The sequence below is a fragment of the Labrus mixtus genome, chromosome 21, assembly GCF_963584025.1.
Source record: "Labrus mixtus chromosome 21, fLabMix1.1, whole genome shotgun sequence".
In the NCBI taxonomy this organism is placed as follows: domain Eukaryota; kingdom Metazoa; phylum Chordata; class Actinopteri; order Labriformes; family Labridae; genus Labrus; species Labrus mixtus.
The window spans coordinates 15,702,532-15,720,031 of NC_083632.1; the positions used below are offsets into that span (position 1 = coordinate 15,702,532).

The following is a 17,500-nucleotide window of genomic DNA, read 5'->3' on the forward strand; positions in this document are numbered from 1 at the left end:
AGGACACATCGGACATGTTGCTGCAGGAGCTGGGGATTGAACATGCTGATGTCACTGATCCCGGCGACACCCGAATGCTAAAGTTGTTGTAATAGTCAAGGATATGGTTTTGGATCTTCTCTGTGACATGGTGCTTGGACAGAACTCTCACCAACAGCCCTTGAGGGATCACTTCATAGGCATTAGCAAAGTCCAGCCACAGTACTGCCAAGTCCCCCCTGCTCACGCCTGCCTGATGAGCTGGGTCACCACAACAGTGTGGTCTTCGCTGCCAGATACTCCTGGGACTCCTCCATTCTGCATCAGGGTGTTCTCCAGGTCTCCAGGAGGGAATATGTGAGGTGATTTGCAACTATCTTGAAAGTGAGCTTGCATTCCACACTGAGGAGGAACAAGTTCTGAATTGCTAAATGCTGCTTATTTTCTACTTCTTTGGATCGCCATAAGCTTTGGCATTGGTTGAAGATCTCATTTTGAACATGACTCAGACCTGGAGCTGATAAAGCTCTACCTGACTTGATTTCCTCCCTGACCTCTTTTGCCAAAGGTTCTTTGTAGTCCGGCAGTATGCTGGGTAGAGATGGGCATATGAGAGTAGCTCAGTAAGATCTTATTCCTTCAAGCTGTCACTGAAGGTGCTGCTCAGGTTGATGTTGTTTTCAACTTCACCATCGGACTGTGTCGTCCCAATCAATGCCTGACGCCCAGCTACCACTATTGGACTGTGTCGTCCCCACAACCACCGCCGTCCTCCATGGCCTACTCCGACCTCCACCTCAGCGGCAAGGAAGTGTGGACAACAGGAACCCAAGCAATACAAAGGAGAAATCCTTCCTTCATATTATCCCGGATGCTCTTTTGAAAAGCGTCTCGAGATAACACTTGTTAGAAATTGGCGCTATACAAATAATGTTTGATTGATTGAGCCTAACAGACAGAGGACAGCTGCATTTCTGCCCCAGCAGTTTCTTCTTGAATCCAGGTTTGGAATGAGGATGCTACATATGCTCTTCTTCCTCACCTCAGAGTGGGTAGCTTCCTCCTCATTGCCCTTCAGGGTTCAGCAAGGGCAAACTTCTCGTCTTCCCTTACCCCCCCTGTACTGGCTCCTAAGTGACCTCAGTTCTTGCCTATTCTGAGTGATCTTGACCGCCAGTCTGTTTGGATCCAGTACTGGACCATACCTGATGTTCCTTGATTCCAAACCTCTCTGCCACAGTGCTGACCATGAAGGTGCATTTTGTCTGTAGTCACTTGTGCACATCACCCCTGGGGTTTGGGTTAGTGGTTTCACATCCAGTGCTGCAGCCATACCATCCTGGCTGGCCGCTGGCCTGTGAGGGTCTATTTTGGTTGGTGCTAGCAGTGTTTGGAGGTGCTGGGCGTTGTGAGGTGACTCCAGACCTCGCTCCTCTTCTGTCTCACCAGCTTCAAAGTCAGAGATTGGCACTGTGCTTTGTACTTCCTGTTCCTTCCTCAGAGAGCCTATCTAGATCTGGTGGGTTTCCTCACCTGTTTGGGTTTTTGCAGACCTTGCAGCATCTGCAGACTGCAGACTTCATCCTTATTTTCATTGCCTTGGTTGTAGCAGGTGATTCCTTCCGCTTGCAGCTCATGGGGTATTTTGATCCTCGTAGCATTTTTGTGAGTTCTCCCTCATGAGAGCTGCGGATTGGGGTACTAACCCTCCCTGCACCTCCCTGATACATCTATTTGAGCTGTCCACTGTCTCTCACGTTGTCATGGTTGTCATCAAGCGTCTTCCTGGGAGTCAGTGGCAAAGCCATGCTGTATATCTTATAATCCAGCTGGTGTTGCAAACCGGACACATTGTCAGTGATGTATCATGGGGGCCTCAGGTGTTTCATTTCATTTCATTTCATTTCATTTATTATACAGGAAAGTTTAAAAGTAACATTAAGTTACAGTTTTACGGGCCTGACTCAGTTTAAAAATTGGTTTCCAGTAGGTTCCTGTTCTGCGGAGCATGAAACATAAACCACAGTCATGTCACATCAAGACAAATACATTTCCAGGACATTAGCATGGGCTAGGCAGATACAGACAAATAGAAACAAACAGTACAGATACTGTGAACAATACTTGAACAATACATGAACAATTAATGAGTGCAGATGTAAGTGTGGACAAGGTGTCGTTTGTATGTATTTTTGAAGTAGATGGTAAAGTTCTAATGTGATGGGGAATGTCATTCCACATTTTGGTGTATGTATAAAAGAAGGACTTCCCACCATAGTTGTTTTTGTATGCAGGGACTGGGGCCTGTGAGACTGACCTAGTGAGTCGCACTTGTCTCATATTATGTGTCGTTAGAAGTGCAGCAAGTGTTGGTGAAGTGCTGTTTTTAATCTGAAAATAGTATGTAATAGCGTGGCTGTGTATGTAATTCTGGAAAGTCAAGGCGTTGGAGCGTGTGAGTGCAGAGCAATGGTGTGACCACTTTGGGAGGTTACTGTGGATCTTAAGAGCTCGATAGTACAGTCGTGCTATTGGTTCAGTAATCTCCTTAGTGGTAAGTGACCAGATTGGAAGACAGTAAGAAATTGATGAAAACACAATTGCATGTAGGTACGTTTCAGAAACAGAGAAGGAGAGATATGATCTGATCTTATTATACACATAAAGTCAGTTCTGACTCAGCTTAGTAGTTAGTTTAGAGGTGTGTTCACGGTATGTAAGATGCGAATCAAGTAGCACACCAAGATATTTGTGGGTCTTTGTGATGACAAGATCTTGGCTTGCAAAGGTGATGGGATCAGTGCATGTAATACATTTTCTGGGGGAGTGAAAGTACATATACTCAGTTTTCTTTACATTGATGGTCAAATGATTATTTTTCAACCAGTCGTGTAAGAGCTGAAGATCAGACGATAATTTGGAATTTATGACATTAGGATTTGAGTCAGAGAGAAAAATCACAGTATCATCAGCATACAGTAAGCATTTTGAATTTTTGCACACTTGAGGAAGATCATTGATGTATAAAAGAAAAAGTAAGGGTCCAAGAATGCTGCCTTGTGGAACACCCATATCAAAGACTAAAGGTTGGGATATTGCATGATCAATTTTGACAACTTGCGACCTGTTTCTCAGGTTAGAAGAAAGCATTTCAATCACAGATGGAGACAGTTTAAATGAGTGAAGTTTGTTAAGTAGGATTTGATGGTTCACGGTGTCAAAAGCTTTACGAAAATCAATAAAAATAGCTCCAGTGATGTGACCTTTGTTAAGAGATTCACGTACTTGTTCAGTGAGAAGTAATAATGCCGACATGGTTGATCGTTTAGCTCGAAAACCATGTTGGCAGTCACTGAGCCAGTTGTTAGCTTCAAAGTAAGAACTTAGCTGGTTATATAAGGCTTTTTCAAGCAACTTATACATAACTGGAAGTATTGCTATAGGTCTGTAGTTTGAAACAAGAGTAGGATCATCAGATTTAAAAATTGACGTGATTGATGATATTTTCCAGTTAGAGGGAAAGATAGAAAGCCTGAGACAGAGATAGATTAAATGCTGAAAAAGGGGTACCAGGCTACCAGCATGAGTCTTTAAAAAGAAGGTGTTTAGACCATAAATATCACGGGCATGAGAGGTTTTAATGAGTGCAGTATTTCTGTCACCTCATTCTGAGTGATCTCAGAAAATGAGAACTGATCAGGTGTTAAAGAAAGAACAGGTGATAAGGGGGAGGACGTGGCAAAATTGGTTGCCAGTTCTTTGACAGATGATACAAAATAGTAATTGAAGGCACTTGCAATCTTTTCTGAGTCTGAGATTAGAGTACCCTGTAGAGAAATCTGCATATTGAGATTCTTTTTCTTTACATTTTTGCCAGTGATGACCTTAAGGGTCTGCCATAATACCTTTGGGTTGGTAGCAGATTGGGTAATTTGCTGTTGGAAATAGACCGCTTTAGCCTTACGCAGTTCAGTAGTACATTTATTTTTAATTTGTATGAAATTGTTTTTGCTCTCAGTTGTTTCGACTTAACCTATACATTTTGAGGAGAGTGGCCTTCTTTTTTAGGAGTTGAAATAATTCAGAATTTATCCATGGTAATTTACTCTGCCTAGGTCAAACCTTGCTGGCAGTGGTATATTTATTCTGTGTTGTCTGAAGTTTAGTGTGGCATTGTGTTACAATTTGTTCTGGATTTTCCAGCGACAGTTCATCATTCCACTCAATAGCACTAAATTCAGCTTTATTGTTTTGGGTCTTATTATCATTGAAGTGGCAAAAACTAAAAAAATCAGGTTTGTCCTGTAACTTGTCCAATATTTTCTTGTTTTTACCACTTGGAAGAAAAGGGAACAGTTCATTAAACATGCAGACTTGATCCAAAATAAATTCAGTGTGAGATGAAGTTTAAGGTTGATGATCGTTTTATTGCAAATCAAAGTAAACCAAAAAGGATATGTAGTGGCTCAAATAACCTAAAAAACATACAATGCCTATCATCAATGACGGTATGCGGCGTGACCCGTCTTCCTCAGAGGTGCGCTCTGCACTCCGACTTATAGACGTGACACTCTGCCTATGCAGGACGCACACAGAAAATTAATTACAAATCAAATGCAAATAAAATAAACTTAAATGCGGCTCCTACAATCATTTTATAATTTAAACATGCTCTGTAGGCTAAGTAGTGTGATGTTTAATGAAGTTGTGTTTCCTGTCTGATGGTGTAACCTGCAGACCCCACACCATCGTGCTCTGTCTGTGTAATAGTTTAACTCTGACAGATGTGTAACCCGTGGAATTAGATGCCACATAAGGCACAAGCAATTTGGGGCTTTAGTAGCAGTATTTTATTTGTAAACCACAAGTTAGTCAATTTTAACAGAGTGCATGAGCTACCTTAGTTAACCTCTGGCTATGTTGTACAATTCCAGTTAACTTATTTAGCTTCCCCAATGAGCAGCTTCAGATAAAGAAAACAAAGACCCCAAAATACAGCAGTGGGCTTAAGCTATCAATAGAGAACAAGAAATCAAACCTGTTAATTACAGATTCAACAAACATAAACCCACAAATATTCTGAAATGTACAATGAATATGCACAATGCACTTACATTTCAACAGTTTTCACAAAACCCTCACGTGGAGCTCCCTGAAGATGACACCATCTGTTACACTGTTTGTCAGAATACAATAAGTTGAAACTCTGTACTCGTTCACTCTACAAAGTGCATCTACATTACTTGAGAAATTAAACGCAGTACTCGGCGGCTGGCGCCAGCAATCCCGTTTCATCCGACCTAGTAGTACCTAAAACAACCCATCTTGTTACCAAATGGACATAAAACGTTTTCTACAGTGATATTTTGCAAGATATATATGTTTTACTTACTACTGTTTAATACTTTTCACAAGGATAACAGTGCTGTCAACTCCGGTAAACCCCCAGATTCTTTGCGTGCAATGTAAACAGAAAGAAAGACCATGATGCACTTGGCGGAGTAACCTTGTTGCTACTCAATGCTGCCACCGAGCGATCAAAACCTAAATCTGCCTGTGGCGGCCCACTTACAATCTAAAACTCATGTGACTTAATATCTCACGCATAAGAAAACAACACAGAACATGTACATTTAACCTACTAACATTTTGAAAGTATAACTAATCTAAGTGGATAAAATATATTTAAATGACTTTTACCACCCGGTTACAGATGGTATGTCCCATAACCATCTGGAACTGTTTCTGAAGAGGAGCAGGCCGGAGTGGATATTCAGGGAGACGTATCACAGCATGTGAAGTGGAGACACAAGAATTTCCTAAAGGGAGCGATCAGCTCTGCAGTGCATGGTAGACAGAACGCAGCGCACACTGTTTAATAATGATTTGATTTCTCCATCAGGACGGTGCACTACGAGGGCGGAGCTGTGTCCAGTCACGCCCGTTCTCTGTGGAGACTGGAGACTCTGAGGGTGGTGTGAGTACACACACACACACACACTCACACCCACCCACACACACACACACACACACACACACACACACACACACACTCACTCACTCACTCACTCACACACTCACACTCACTCACTCACTCACTCACTCACTCACTCACTCACTCACTCACTCACTCACTCACTCACTCACTCACTCACTCACTCACACACACACACACATACTATAGAGACACTTATACACCCACTTACACAACACACAACAGGTACATTTATACAATACAGATCGGGAACCATGTTTGTATGTCTGTAAATATCGGCGTGTGTGTGCGCGTGTGTGTGTGTGTGTGTGTGTGTGTGTAGGTGGAGTGGGAGTCACATCCGTTGGGGTCAGCCGTTCAGACTGCGTCATGTGACCACGGGAAAATACTTGAGTCTGATAGAAGATAAATCTCTGCAGCTGCTGGACAAAGAACGAGCAGACGTCAAATCTACGGCCTTCTGCTTCAGGTCGTCTAAGGTACACTGTGAATTCATTCATGGTCAGCTGAACATCTTGTTTCTGTTAGTGTTCCTTTTTAAAGTGTTCTTTTTGTGTCCTCTTCTTGGTGGTTCAGGAAAAGTTGGACCCTGGTGTGAAGAAGGAGGTGGATGGGATGGGGGCTCCTGACATTAAATATGGAGACTCTGTGTGTTACATCCAACACGTGGACACCTTTCTGTGGCTCACCTATCAGACTGTGGACGCTAAGTGTGCTCGTATGGGCGGAGTCCAGAGAAGGGTAGGCACAGAACATATGACTGCTTTTTATACTCGTAACACACACGTCGATTTCTGTACAACGCATTGCTGACTCACCATCAAGCTTTCAGTGTGCTAACAAAATAAAATGTTGTAAAGAATTCACTCTTGCAGCAAATACGTGTAATTGTACCTCTCTTGTTAGTTCTTCACAGTTTTAGTGAATAAGTCTGTGTGATGTTTCTGTGTTTCAGGCCATAATGCATCACGAGGGCCACATGGACGATGGGCTGACTCTGTCTCGCTCTCAACACGAGGAGAGTCGAACTGCACGAGTCATCAGGAGTACTGTGTTTCTGTTCAACCTGTTCATCAGGTGGGTCTCACAACCATATACACACTGACACACACAGACACACACGCACGCACACACACACACACACACACACACACACACACACACACACACACACACACACACACACACACACACACACACACACACACACACACACACACACACACGCAGTAGCTTTTGGTGAATATAACTGAAGATCTGGGCCCGTATTCACAAACATTCTGAGAGTCCTCTCAGAGAGATCCTAACGCAAGCAGTCTTAGCCTCGGAGTGATTTAGGAACATTCTCAGAGCGAGGAAGAGCGAGGAAGAGACAGAAACTATGATCTTAGAGAGGAGGCGGGGTCGACCCTGTTGCTAGGTATGACACATTATTTCAGAAGTGGTGATTGGTTGATCCAACAAAATTGAGAAAAAAACTAAATCATAGAATCTAGTCAGACATTATTTATTTATGAACACTTTGAAATGATCATCTGTGTGATCATTTGTATAATAATAATAATACAGTTTATTTATGGGCGCCTTTCATGTCACTCAAGGTCACCTTACATACACAGTGAGAGTAAAAACACGAACACAATCAACTACATAAAAAAAAATAAAAACAAAAACAACAACAGTAAGAAGGGCGTGGTCAGACAGAATGAGCTATTTTAAAAAGGTGTGTTTTGAGCTGTGATTTAAAGTTGGGGAGAGAGTTCCAGAGACGGGGGGGCTGTATGGCTAAAGGCTCGAGACCCCATTGATGAGAGGCGGGCAGGAGGTGTGGTGAGGAGCATGGAGGAGGCAGAACGAAGGGTCCGAGAGGGGGTGTAGGTGTGGAGGAGAATCTTAAAATCAATGCGGTATCTGACAGGGAGCCAGTGGAGATGTTGAAGGACCGGAGTGATGTGTTCTATGGAGGGGGTTCTGGTGATGATCCGGGCAGCTGAGTTCTGGACCAGTTGAAGTTTATGGAGAAGCTTGAGAGGTAGACCAGAGAGGAGAGAGTTGTAGTAGTCTATAAGGGAGGTGACCAGGGTATTGACAAGGATGGCGGTGCTGTTGGGTGTAAGAGACGGGCGGAGGCGGTTGATGTTGCGCAGATGGAAATATGCTGACCGAGTGATGTTATTGATGTACACTTCAAAGGATAGAATACTGTTGAGGATGACACCCAGGCTCTTAACTTTGGGGAGGGAGGGACTGTGGAGTTGTCAATTGTTATTAAAGAGATGTCAGACTTTGCCAGAGTGGATTTGGATCCAACCAGAAGAACTTCAGTTTTATTGCTGTTGAGTTTGAGAAAGTTATGAGAGAACCAGGATTTAACTTCAAGGAGACAGTCGGAGAGGGATGAAGGTGTTGGCGGAGTTGTGACCTTTAAGCTGCAGCATGAGTTGGGCTTGGAAGACAGGTAGAGCTGGGTGTCATCCGCGTAGCAGTGAAAGTCAATACCAAATTTCCTGAAGATGTGACAGAGACGGAGGAGGTAGATGATGAAAAGGAGAGGACCTAAGACAGAGCCCTGAGGAACACCGGTAGAGCTGTGATCTGAAGTTTTTGAGTCGAACAAACTGAGTGTGACCGGAGAGATATGACTTGAACCAGGTGAGGGAGGTGCCAGTGAATCCGATTGAAGCTAGTGTGTCAAGGAGGGTGAGATGAGAGATAGAGTCGAAGGCGGCACTTAAGTCAAGGAGGATGAGTCCAGAGTCAGCTGCCATCAGGAGATCATTTGTGATTTTCACCAGGGTTGTCTCAGTGCTGTGAAGGGCATGGAAACCAGACTGGAGTTTTTCAAACAGGTTATTGTCAGAGAGGTGTGTGTGAACCTGAGCTGCAACTACTTTTTCCAGTACTTTTGAAAGAAATGGTAGATTGGAAATCGGTCGGAAATTATCAAGTTTATTGGGATCAGAGCCAGGTTTTTTAAGTATTGGAGTTATTGCCGCTGTTTTGAAGCAAGAAGTAAGAGAGGACTGGATGATGTTGGTTATTGAAGAGGACAGAGAGGGTAGACAGGCTTTGACCAGGTGGGTAGGTATATAGCCTACAAGATGTTTGAAATCACATGCCCACTGGTGCAGCAGCTTCTTCACATGCTGATCGTTACATCATCAGGTAAAGAGCCTTAATTAGTGATTGGATGCACCTGTGGAGTAACTCAACATGTCTCACTTTGGAGTGAAAAAAGTCAGAGATCGATTGAAATGTCTGCACAAATCCTTTTAGTCTGTTCAGCCCGACTATGATTCAATAATAATATTCATGTCGCATTTGGAGAACATTTCTCGGTTTCCTCCTCAGCTTGAGAAACTCTTCATCCTGTTAGAAGTCCTCCTCACTACTCCTCACAGTTTGACACCTGAGGAACTCTCTGAAGGACTAAGACACTTTGTGAATAACTTTAACCTTTACATCGATCTAGTACTGACTTTGAGGGGAAACTCTAAGAAAATGTCCTGATTCTAAGAAATTTCTCAGAATTTTGTCACTAGGAGCGACTCGTAGTACTTAGGAGGCTTCGTGAATACGGCCCGTTTTTTATCTTCCGCCACTATTGATCATTTCAAAAAGAGATTGTGTCTTTTAATACAGGAGGAATCAAAAAGTATGGCAGTATTAAAAACCTTGACCCCTTAGGGTCCCCCTCTACACCCCTCTGCTCATACACTGACCCCTTTCTCCACCTGCTGTAGGGGGCTGGACTCTCTGAGGAAAAAGGGGCGGGGCTCCACTCCAGATCTACCCATAGATTCAGTCAGTCTGAGTCTGGAGGATCTGATTGGATACTTCCAACCACCTGGAGATCACCTGGAGCACGAAGACAAACAGAACCGCCTGAGAGCGCTCAAGAACCGCCAGAACCTTTTCCAGGAGGAGGTCAGAGACAACTTTTTATAAACATTTATATTAGTTTATTATAAAGACAGAGGACAGTACCTCTTTCAGGAGGAGGTGGTAAATAAAATCTATATTCTATATTAGGGCAGTCTGCATTAACTAGTTAATCAAATTAATCTCATGTTTGTCCCTTCAGGCTCTCCGTAGATAGTGGTCCTCAGTGTCTCCCTGTAGTCTCAGTGATGATAAAGAAGGACACTGCTGCATCTTTGAATGTCTCATTTCACTTTAACAAACTCTCAGACAGCTCAGCTGACAAGTCCAAAGTCATATCCACCTTATGACATCACACATTGACCTTATGATATCACACATTGACCTTTGTTACCGTTCCTTTGAGCTGTTTGGCCTCACTTTGGGATCCCTAACTACTTCCTGTTTCTGTGCTTAACTTCCTTTACTATCCTTCCATCTACAGGAAGGGCATTACTTTATTTAAAAATAAAAGCATTCAGCAAGTAAAGTACTCTCAGTTTAAGACGGTACAAATTTTCAAAATGAAAGCCTAACAATTTTTATTTTTAAATGGGAAATAATGCAATCATGCAATTAAAAGTGTGATTAATTGTAATCATTTGACAGCCTTGTATTAAATACTTATTTGTATTTATTTGTTATGAATATTGATGTATTTCAAACAGAGATCAGAACGTCTCTCAGGAGCAGACTGACAGAGACTCTGACCATCTGTGTGATGATGATGACAGTTACAGTTTATAAAGAATTAGGCTTTCCTCTTGTGTGTGTGTGTGTGTGTTCAGGGGATGATCAGCCTGGTGTTGGAGTGTATCGATCGTCTCCACGTTTACAGCAGTGCGGCTCATTTTACTGAAGCTGCAGGAAGAGAAGCAGGAGACGCTTGGAGCTCCATCCTCAACTCTCTGTACCAGCTGCTGGGTACACACACACACACACACACACACACACACACACACACACACACACACACACATTGAGTGATGGACAGTAGATAATGAAGATGCTGAAACGACACAAGCAGAAACTTTATTATTTTATAATGAAACACCTGAGGCTCCAATAAGACAGGTGTCTAATCTACCCCCTTTACCCGCCCCCCCCCCCCAGCGGCTCTGATCAGAGGAAACAGGAAGAACTGTGCTCAGTTCTCGGGCTCATTGGATTGGTTAATCAGCAGACTGGAGCGGCTGGAGGCCTCCTCGGGTAGGTCAGCACCTGTTGGATGACATCACTGATCACATGATATCAAATGATTATCTAATGTTAACACTGCAGAGAGTTCAGGAACCAGGACAAAATGTTAAAATGACTAAAAACAGACCATTAATACACACTTCACCACTTGTGTGGTTTTATGTGTCACAGAAACTGCTCAGACTGTCAAATTAAAGCAACAATATGTTTTAAAATGCTTCAACATGTCACCACTAGGTGTCCCTCTAACAGCTCTAAAAGCTTAACAGTTAAACTGTTGACCCTGGATGACATCATTATTATCCACAGTGATTGACAGTGTGAGTGTGTGTGTGTGTGTGTGTGTGTGGTTGTGTGTGTGCAGGTATCCTAGAGGTTCTTCACTGTGTGCTGGTGGAGAGTCCTGAGGCTCTGAACATCATCAAAGAGGGACACATCAAGTCCATCATCTCTCTGCTGGACAAACACGGACGCAACCACAAGGTCACTTACTAATATACAGTATATGTGTATATACGTGTCGTCATGACACCAGAATTTAGACCTTGAAATCCATACCTGTTTGTTACCACGGCAACAACATCAAAAGTCCTAGACATTTAATGTTGGGTAATGTTTGTTTTGAATTATCAAAAGTTGAAGTGGCAGACTCCTGCACACAAAGTTTCTGACGGACTCGTATCCTTAACATCCGTCTAATTAAATAAATATGCAAATGATTTGTCTACTTTCTCTTTAATCATCAACATCGTGAACACAGCGTGTTAGTGACATAAACGTCACTTTTGCATCTGTATGGGACGGCAAGAGAATGTTCCTGGCCTTTGAACCTGACTCTCTCTCTCTCTCTCTCTCTCCCCCCCCCCCCCCATCTCTCTCTATCTCTCTCACTCTCTCTCTCTCTTTGTGCATGTTCGTGTGTGTGTGTGTGTGTATGTGTCCAGGTACTGGACGTGTTGTGCTCTCTGTGCGTGTGTCACGGCGTTGCTGTTCGCTCAAACCAACATCTGATCTGTGACAACCTGCTGCCAGGAAGAGACCTGCTGCTGCAGACCAGGCTGAGCAACCACGTAAGCAGGTATACACACACACACACACACACACACACACACAAACACGCACACACATGCACAGACACATGCACACGCTCATTATTGATATATAAGAAAGCTACAGGAGACAAAGATGTATTACTTTCTTCCTCTTCCTTCTCCACTTCCTCTTCTTCCTCCTCCTCGTCCTCCAGCATGCGTCCAAACATCTTCCTAGGCGTCAGCGATGGCTCCGCCCAGTACAGGAAGTGGTACTACGAGCTGATCGTTGATCAGGCTCTGCCGTTCGTCACAGCGGAGGCGACTCACCTGAGGGTGGGCTGGGCCAACACAAACGGCTACGCCCCCTTCCCCAGCGGGGGGGAGGGGTGGGGGGGCAATGGGGTGGGAGATGACCTCTACTCGTATGGCTTTGATGGACTCCACCTGTGGTCAGGTGTGTATGTTCTAATTCTGACCAGCTGCTGTTTAACCTTTAAAATAACACTAAGAAGAATTAACTCCGCCCCCATCTGCTCTACTGTTATGACCTCTGACCTCCAGGTATCAAGTGTAATCAAACAGTGTTTCCTGTCCCTGCAGGCTGCATCGCTCGCTCTGTGAGCTCTCCTAACCAGCACCTCCTGAGGGTGGAGGACGTGGTGAGCTGCTGTCTGGATCTGAGCGTGCCCAGTATCTCCTTCAGGATCAACGGGCAGCCCGTGCAGGGCATGTTCGAGAACTTCAACTCTGACGGACTATTCTTCCCCGTGGCGAGCTTCTCTGCAGGAGTCAAGTCAGTCATAGAAAACAACCAGTTCACACGTCATACAAACTGACATGTTCTTTAATGTCGTTCAGAGTCCAGAGAGTTCCAGCCTGAGCTCACAGTCTGAAGTCAAAGTCTCTCTAGAGATGTTTAAAGCTGCTTTTTTTTTTTATAAATAAACATGTTTCAATGTGATCCCAAACCCTGACTCCCCCTCTCCTCCCCCCTACAGAGTGCGTTTCCTACTGGGGGGTCGTCATGGAGAGTTTAAGTTCCTCCCCCCTCCTGGTTACGCCCCCTGCTACGAGGCCGTGTTACCCCGAGAGAAGCTAAAGCTGGAGCCCAGTCAGGACCAGACTGAGGACAGAGACCTGCTTGGACCCACCATCACCCTGAGCCAGGCAGCCTTCACCCCCATACCTGTGGACACCAGCCAGGTACTGACAGGGTCAAGACCAGGTACTGACTAGGTCAAGACCAGGTATTGACAGGATCCAGTACAGGTACTGACAGGGTACAGACCGAGTACTGACGGGATTCAGACCAGGTACTGACTGGATCCACACCAGGTACTGACAGGGTTCAGACCAAGTACTGACAGGGTTCAGACCAAGTACTGATGGGATCCACACCAGGTACTGACAGGATCCACACCAGGTACTGACAGGTTTCAGACCAAGTACTGATGGGATTCAGACCAGGTACTGACGGGGTCCACACCAGGTACTGACAGGGTTCAGACCAAGTACTGACAGGGTTCAGACCAAGTACTGATGGGATTCAGACCAGGTACTGACAGGGTCTACACCAGGTACTGACAGGGTTCAGACCAAGTACTGACAGGGTCTAGACCAAGTGCTTACAGGGTCAAGCCCAGGAACTGACAGGGTCCAGTACAGGTACTAAAAGGCTTGTCTCTGTGTGCAGATCGTTCTTCCTCCTCACTTGGAGAGAATCCGGGAGAAACTGGCAGAAAACATTCATGAGCTTTGGGTGATGAATAAGATTGAACTGGGCTGGACCTACGGAGCCGTGAGTACCTGATGATAGCTCATTTATACTCTATAACCGTTAGCTTTCTGTTATTATACTCAGCAGTGATAAGTCACATTTATACTCTGTGTGATATAGACTCCCATGTTGTTTTAGTTTAAGTTACTGTAGTTACTGAGCTGCACCCGTCTGTAGTTTGTTCAATACTTCACAGCAGATTCACCTGAAGGAGAGCACTGTGATGTTACCTGAATATAACACCAGGTCTATGAGTTCATGTCCAGGTGAAAGCTGACACACACACACTTCCTGTCGTTACCTGTACAGGTGAGAGATGATAACAAGAGGCAGCACCCCTGTCTGGTGGAGTTCTCCAAACTTCCCGAGCAGGAGAGGAGCTACAACCTGCAGATGTCTCTGGAGACGCTCAAGTAAGCATCGGAGCAAGATAAAGAGATGTAATGTGTTTGATCATGTTTGTGTGTGTTTGATCATCTGTGTGTCTGTGTGTGTGTGTGTTCCAGAACTCTGCTGGCTCTGGGCTGCCATGTTGGTCTGGCTGATGAACACGCCGTGGAGAAAGTGAAGAGTCTGAAGCTGTCCCAAACGTGAGTAAACATCAGATGAAGATCAGTCAGATTACACCTGCAGAGTTAGCAGAGTGACACATGCAGATAAGGTTGTTGATGTCTGGAGGAACAGATCTTATAGTTTCCCAGTCTGTGTTGAAGATCAGTTCAGATGAACACACATGACCTCCAGTGTAAACAAACCTCGGACATGAGTACCTAACGGAGTGTGATTAGAATGCTAGCTAATGATTGAGTGGGTGAACTCTATCTGTGCAGCTATGAGTTATCCAGTGGTTATAAACCTGCACCTCTGGACCTGAGTCACATCAAACTGACCTCCACCCAGGAAGCCATGGTGGACAAACTGGCTGAGAACGCTCACAACGTGTGGGCTAGAGACCGCATTCGGCAGGGCTGGACCTACGGCATCCAGCAGGTAGGAAGGGGGGCACAGGCTGGTTTATACTGTGAGACATACAACCATCAGTTACTCTAGTTATTCCTCTGTCTGTGTCTGTGCTCAGGATGTGAAGAGCCGTAGAAACCCTCGTCTGGTCCCCTACGTTCTGCTGGACGAGAGGACCAAGAAGTCCAACAAAGACAGTCTGAGAGAGGCGGTCAGGACTCTGCTGGGCTACGGATACAACCTGGAAGCTCCAGACCAGGACCACGGTATGAGTCTACCCTTCACTTCCTCGCTTCATTCAGTGACTATACAAAATCACAGGTTGTTGTCTGTGATGATTAATATGGAACTGCTCACCAGACAAGCTCTTTGCCTCCCTGCCCCTTTCTCCTCCAGCAGCTCAGTGTGACCTCAGTAACATGTCTGCTGAGAGGTTCAGAATCTTCAGAGCAGAGAAAACCTACAGTGTGAACGCAGGGAAGTGGTACTTTGAGCTGGAGGTAAGAAAAGACACCATGACAGACAAAGATGTAGTCCTGAGCTGACAATAATCAGACACCCATTTAACCTGAGCATGCGTCTCCTCCAGGTGTTAACAGCAGGAGAAATGAGGGTGGGCTGGGCCAGACCAGGGTGCCTTCCAGACCACGAGCTGGGATCTGATGATCAGGCCTTTGTGTTTGATGGTTTCAAGGTGGCTGCCTCTTTGTTTGCTCCACACATATTTTTAGTTACTGTAAAAAACAGTGTATGCATTTTTCATCCTAAAAGTCGCCTGCACAATTATTCACGTCTGAGTCCTAAAAGGAGAGGGTGGTGTGTCCATAGGTCCAGCGCTGGCACCAGGGTAACGAGCACTTTGGGCGGGCATGGCAGACGGGGGATGTGGTGGGCTGCATGGTGGACCTAAACGAACACACCATGATGTTCACACTGAACGGAGAAGTGCTGCTGGATGACTCTGGATCTGAGCTGGCATTCAAGGACTTTGATGCTGGTGAAGGTCAGTTTTTTAATCTATTACAGAAGCTTCTGAAATAGACGATGCAGAGGAAAGGATCAGTGGCCCGGTTGTAGGAGCAGGGAACTTATAGATGCAACTTTGGCCTCAGTGGGGCTGACCTGACCCTGACTAACCTGCCTGCCTAAATAAATCACGTCTATTTACCAAACTGACATTTGGCGAGGCTGAGGCTGAGGGACACTTTGGCTTAGTTTAATTAAGAGAAATGTAATGCATCCAGCTAAACATTGGTAGGGATTGGTTTATGGGACTGTAATGATTTGTTGAAGGAGCAAAGTAAACCTGAGTTTAATCTGCATACTGTGATAAGCCAGAATTTGTCCTGAATGATTTGACCTACACGAAGCACGTCAAAGTTAGATATTCATGTTTCAAGAACTCAACCTTTGGGCGCTCAACATCGCTGTGACACTATGATTCCACTCAGAGACATCTGATCTCAACCAGCTGAGGTCGGTGTCAGATGGTTTCACCAGCTGTACCCATCCGTAGAAGGTTATGTTCCAATGAATGAAAGGCTGCACTTAGAACAACATAAAACTGATGTTAGTCACATGGTAAGTATTTGCCATTGAAGTATTTGATTTTTCGCCATCAGGTTTCATCCCGGTGTGCAGTCTGGGGGTATGTCAGGTGGGGAGGATGAACTTTGGAAAAGATGTCAGCTCTCTGAAGTACTTCACCATCTGCGGACTGCAGGAAGGATATGAACCATTCGCCGTCAACATGAACCGGGACGTCACCATGTGGCTCAGCAAGAGGCTGCCTCAGTTTGTACCTGTGCCCCCAAACCACCAACACATAGATGTGAGGAGAAACACCTGGACACACACTCAGGAACATAAAGATAGAACCAGCTAGAATCTGCTGCTTCTTTAGATCTATGTTAGAGTTTCTAATGGGCTCAGATGTAATCCCTTCAGGAACAACTCAGAACAGTTTTTACCCATGGAATTTATTAACAGGTTCATCCGACACTGAAGTCGACACTAACAGTTTCTGATCCCGCAGGTGACGAGGATCGACGGGACGGTGGAGTCGTGTCCATGTCTCAGGGTCACTCAGAGGTCATTTGGCTCTCAGAACAGTCACAATGACATCACCTTCTACAGACTGAGCATGCCCATAGAGTGTGCAGAGTCCTTCTCCAGATCGCCACATGACAGCCTCTTCTCTCCAAAGAGGGTAACAGAACCAAACTCAGATATGAACACATGTGTGTAACATGTAGGGCTGCACACACTCAGGTTTGTTCTCCGTCTCACAATGTGTGTGATGTATTGGTTGTGCAGGAACTGGAGGACTTTGAGACAGTGTCAGACTTCGAGGTCCTCATGAAGTCTCCTCATGGTCCCAACGGTCCTGACAGAGACGAGTTCAACAACCACAAAGATTATAACCAGGAGAAGCCCTCCAAACTTAAGCAGAGGTAATCCTCCACTGCTCCATATATTCACAGTAAAGGTTCATCAGTGACCTGAACACTTTCATCATTTTGTCATCACTCTTTTAAGCTTTCTAACCCTGAACTCACCACAGGTTCATGCTGAAGAAAAACAAACCTGACAACAGCTGTCCAACATCTACCCGTCTGTCAGAGGAGGTGATGG

General features: G+C 44.9%; 1 protein-coding gene across 1 annotated transcript in view; it reads left to right on the forward strand.

Annotated features, from left to right (window-relative positions):
- The window catches only part of ryr2a (ryanodine receptor 2a (cardiac)), a 106,626-nt gene that overhangs the window by 22,982 nt on the left and 66,144 nt on the right, over positions 1 to 17,500 (forward strand). Inside the window, exons 9-32 of the mRNA XM_061029149.1 lie at positions 5,882 to 5,956; positions 6,297 to 6,453; positions 6,551 to 6,715; positions 6,930 to 7,051; positions 9,718 to 9,901; positions 10,684 to 10,819; positions 11,009 to 11,104; positions 11,460 to 11,578; positions 12,040 to 12,173; positions 12,342 to 12,583; positions 12,730 to 12,922; positions 13,128 to 13,332; positions 13,823 to 13,927; positions 14,216 to 14,319; positions 14,413 to 14,496; positions 14,737 to 14,896; positions 14,985 to 15,132; positions 15,263 to 15,366; positions 15,456 to 15,560; positions 15,695 to 15,869; positions 16,489 to 16,697; positions 16,902 to 17,075; positions 17,183 to 17,319; positions 17,430 to 17,500. The exon at positions 17,430 to 17,500 is cut by the window's right edge and continues 44 nt beyond it. Coding sequence (XP_060885132.1) covers positions 5,882 to 5,956; positions 6,297 to 6,453; positions 6,551 to 6,715; positions 6,930 to 7,051; positions 9,718 to 9,901; positions 10,684 to 10,819; positions 11,009 to 11,104; positions 11,460 to 11,578; positions 12,040 to 12,173; positions 12,342 to 12,583; positions 12,730 to 12,922; positions 13,128 to 13,332; positions 13,823 to 13,927; positions 14,216 to 14,319; positions 14,413 to 14,496; positions 14,737 to 14,896; positions 14,985 to 15,132; positions 15,263 to 15,366; positions 15,456 to 15,560; positions 15,695 to 15,869; positions 16,489 to 16,697; positions 16,902 to 17,075; positions 17,183 to 17,319; positions 17,430 to 17,500 — 3,404 coding nt within the window. The remainder of the gene's footprint in view (positions 1 to 5,881; positions 5,957 to 6,296; positions 6,454 to 6,550; positions 6,716 to 6,929; positions 7,052 to 9,717; positions 9,902 to 10,683; positions 10,820 to 11,008; positions 11,105 to 11,459; positions 11,579 to 12,039; positions 12,174 to 12,341; positions 12,584 to 12,729; positions 12,923 to 13,127; positions 13,333 to 13,822; positions 13,928 to 14,215; positions 14,320 to 14,412; positions 14,497 to 14,736; positions 14,897 to 14,984; positions 15,133 to 15,262; positions 15,367 to 15,455; positions 15,561 to 15,694; positions 15,870 to 16,488; positions 16,698 to 16,901; positions 17,076 to 17,182; positions 17,320 to 17,429) is intronic.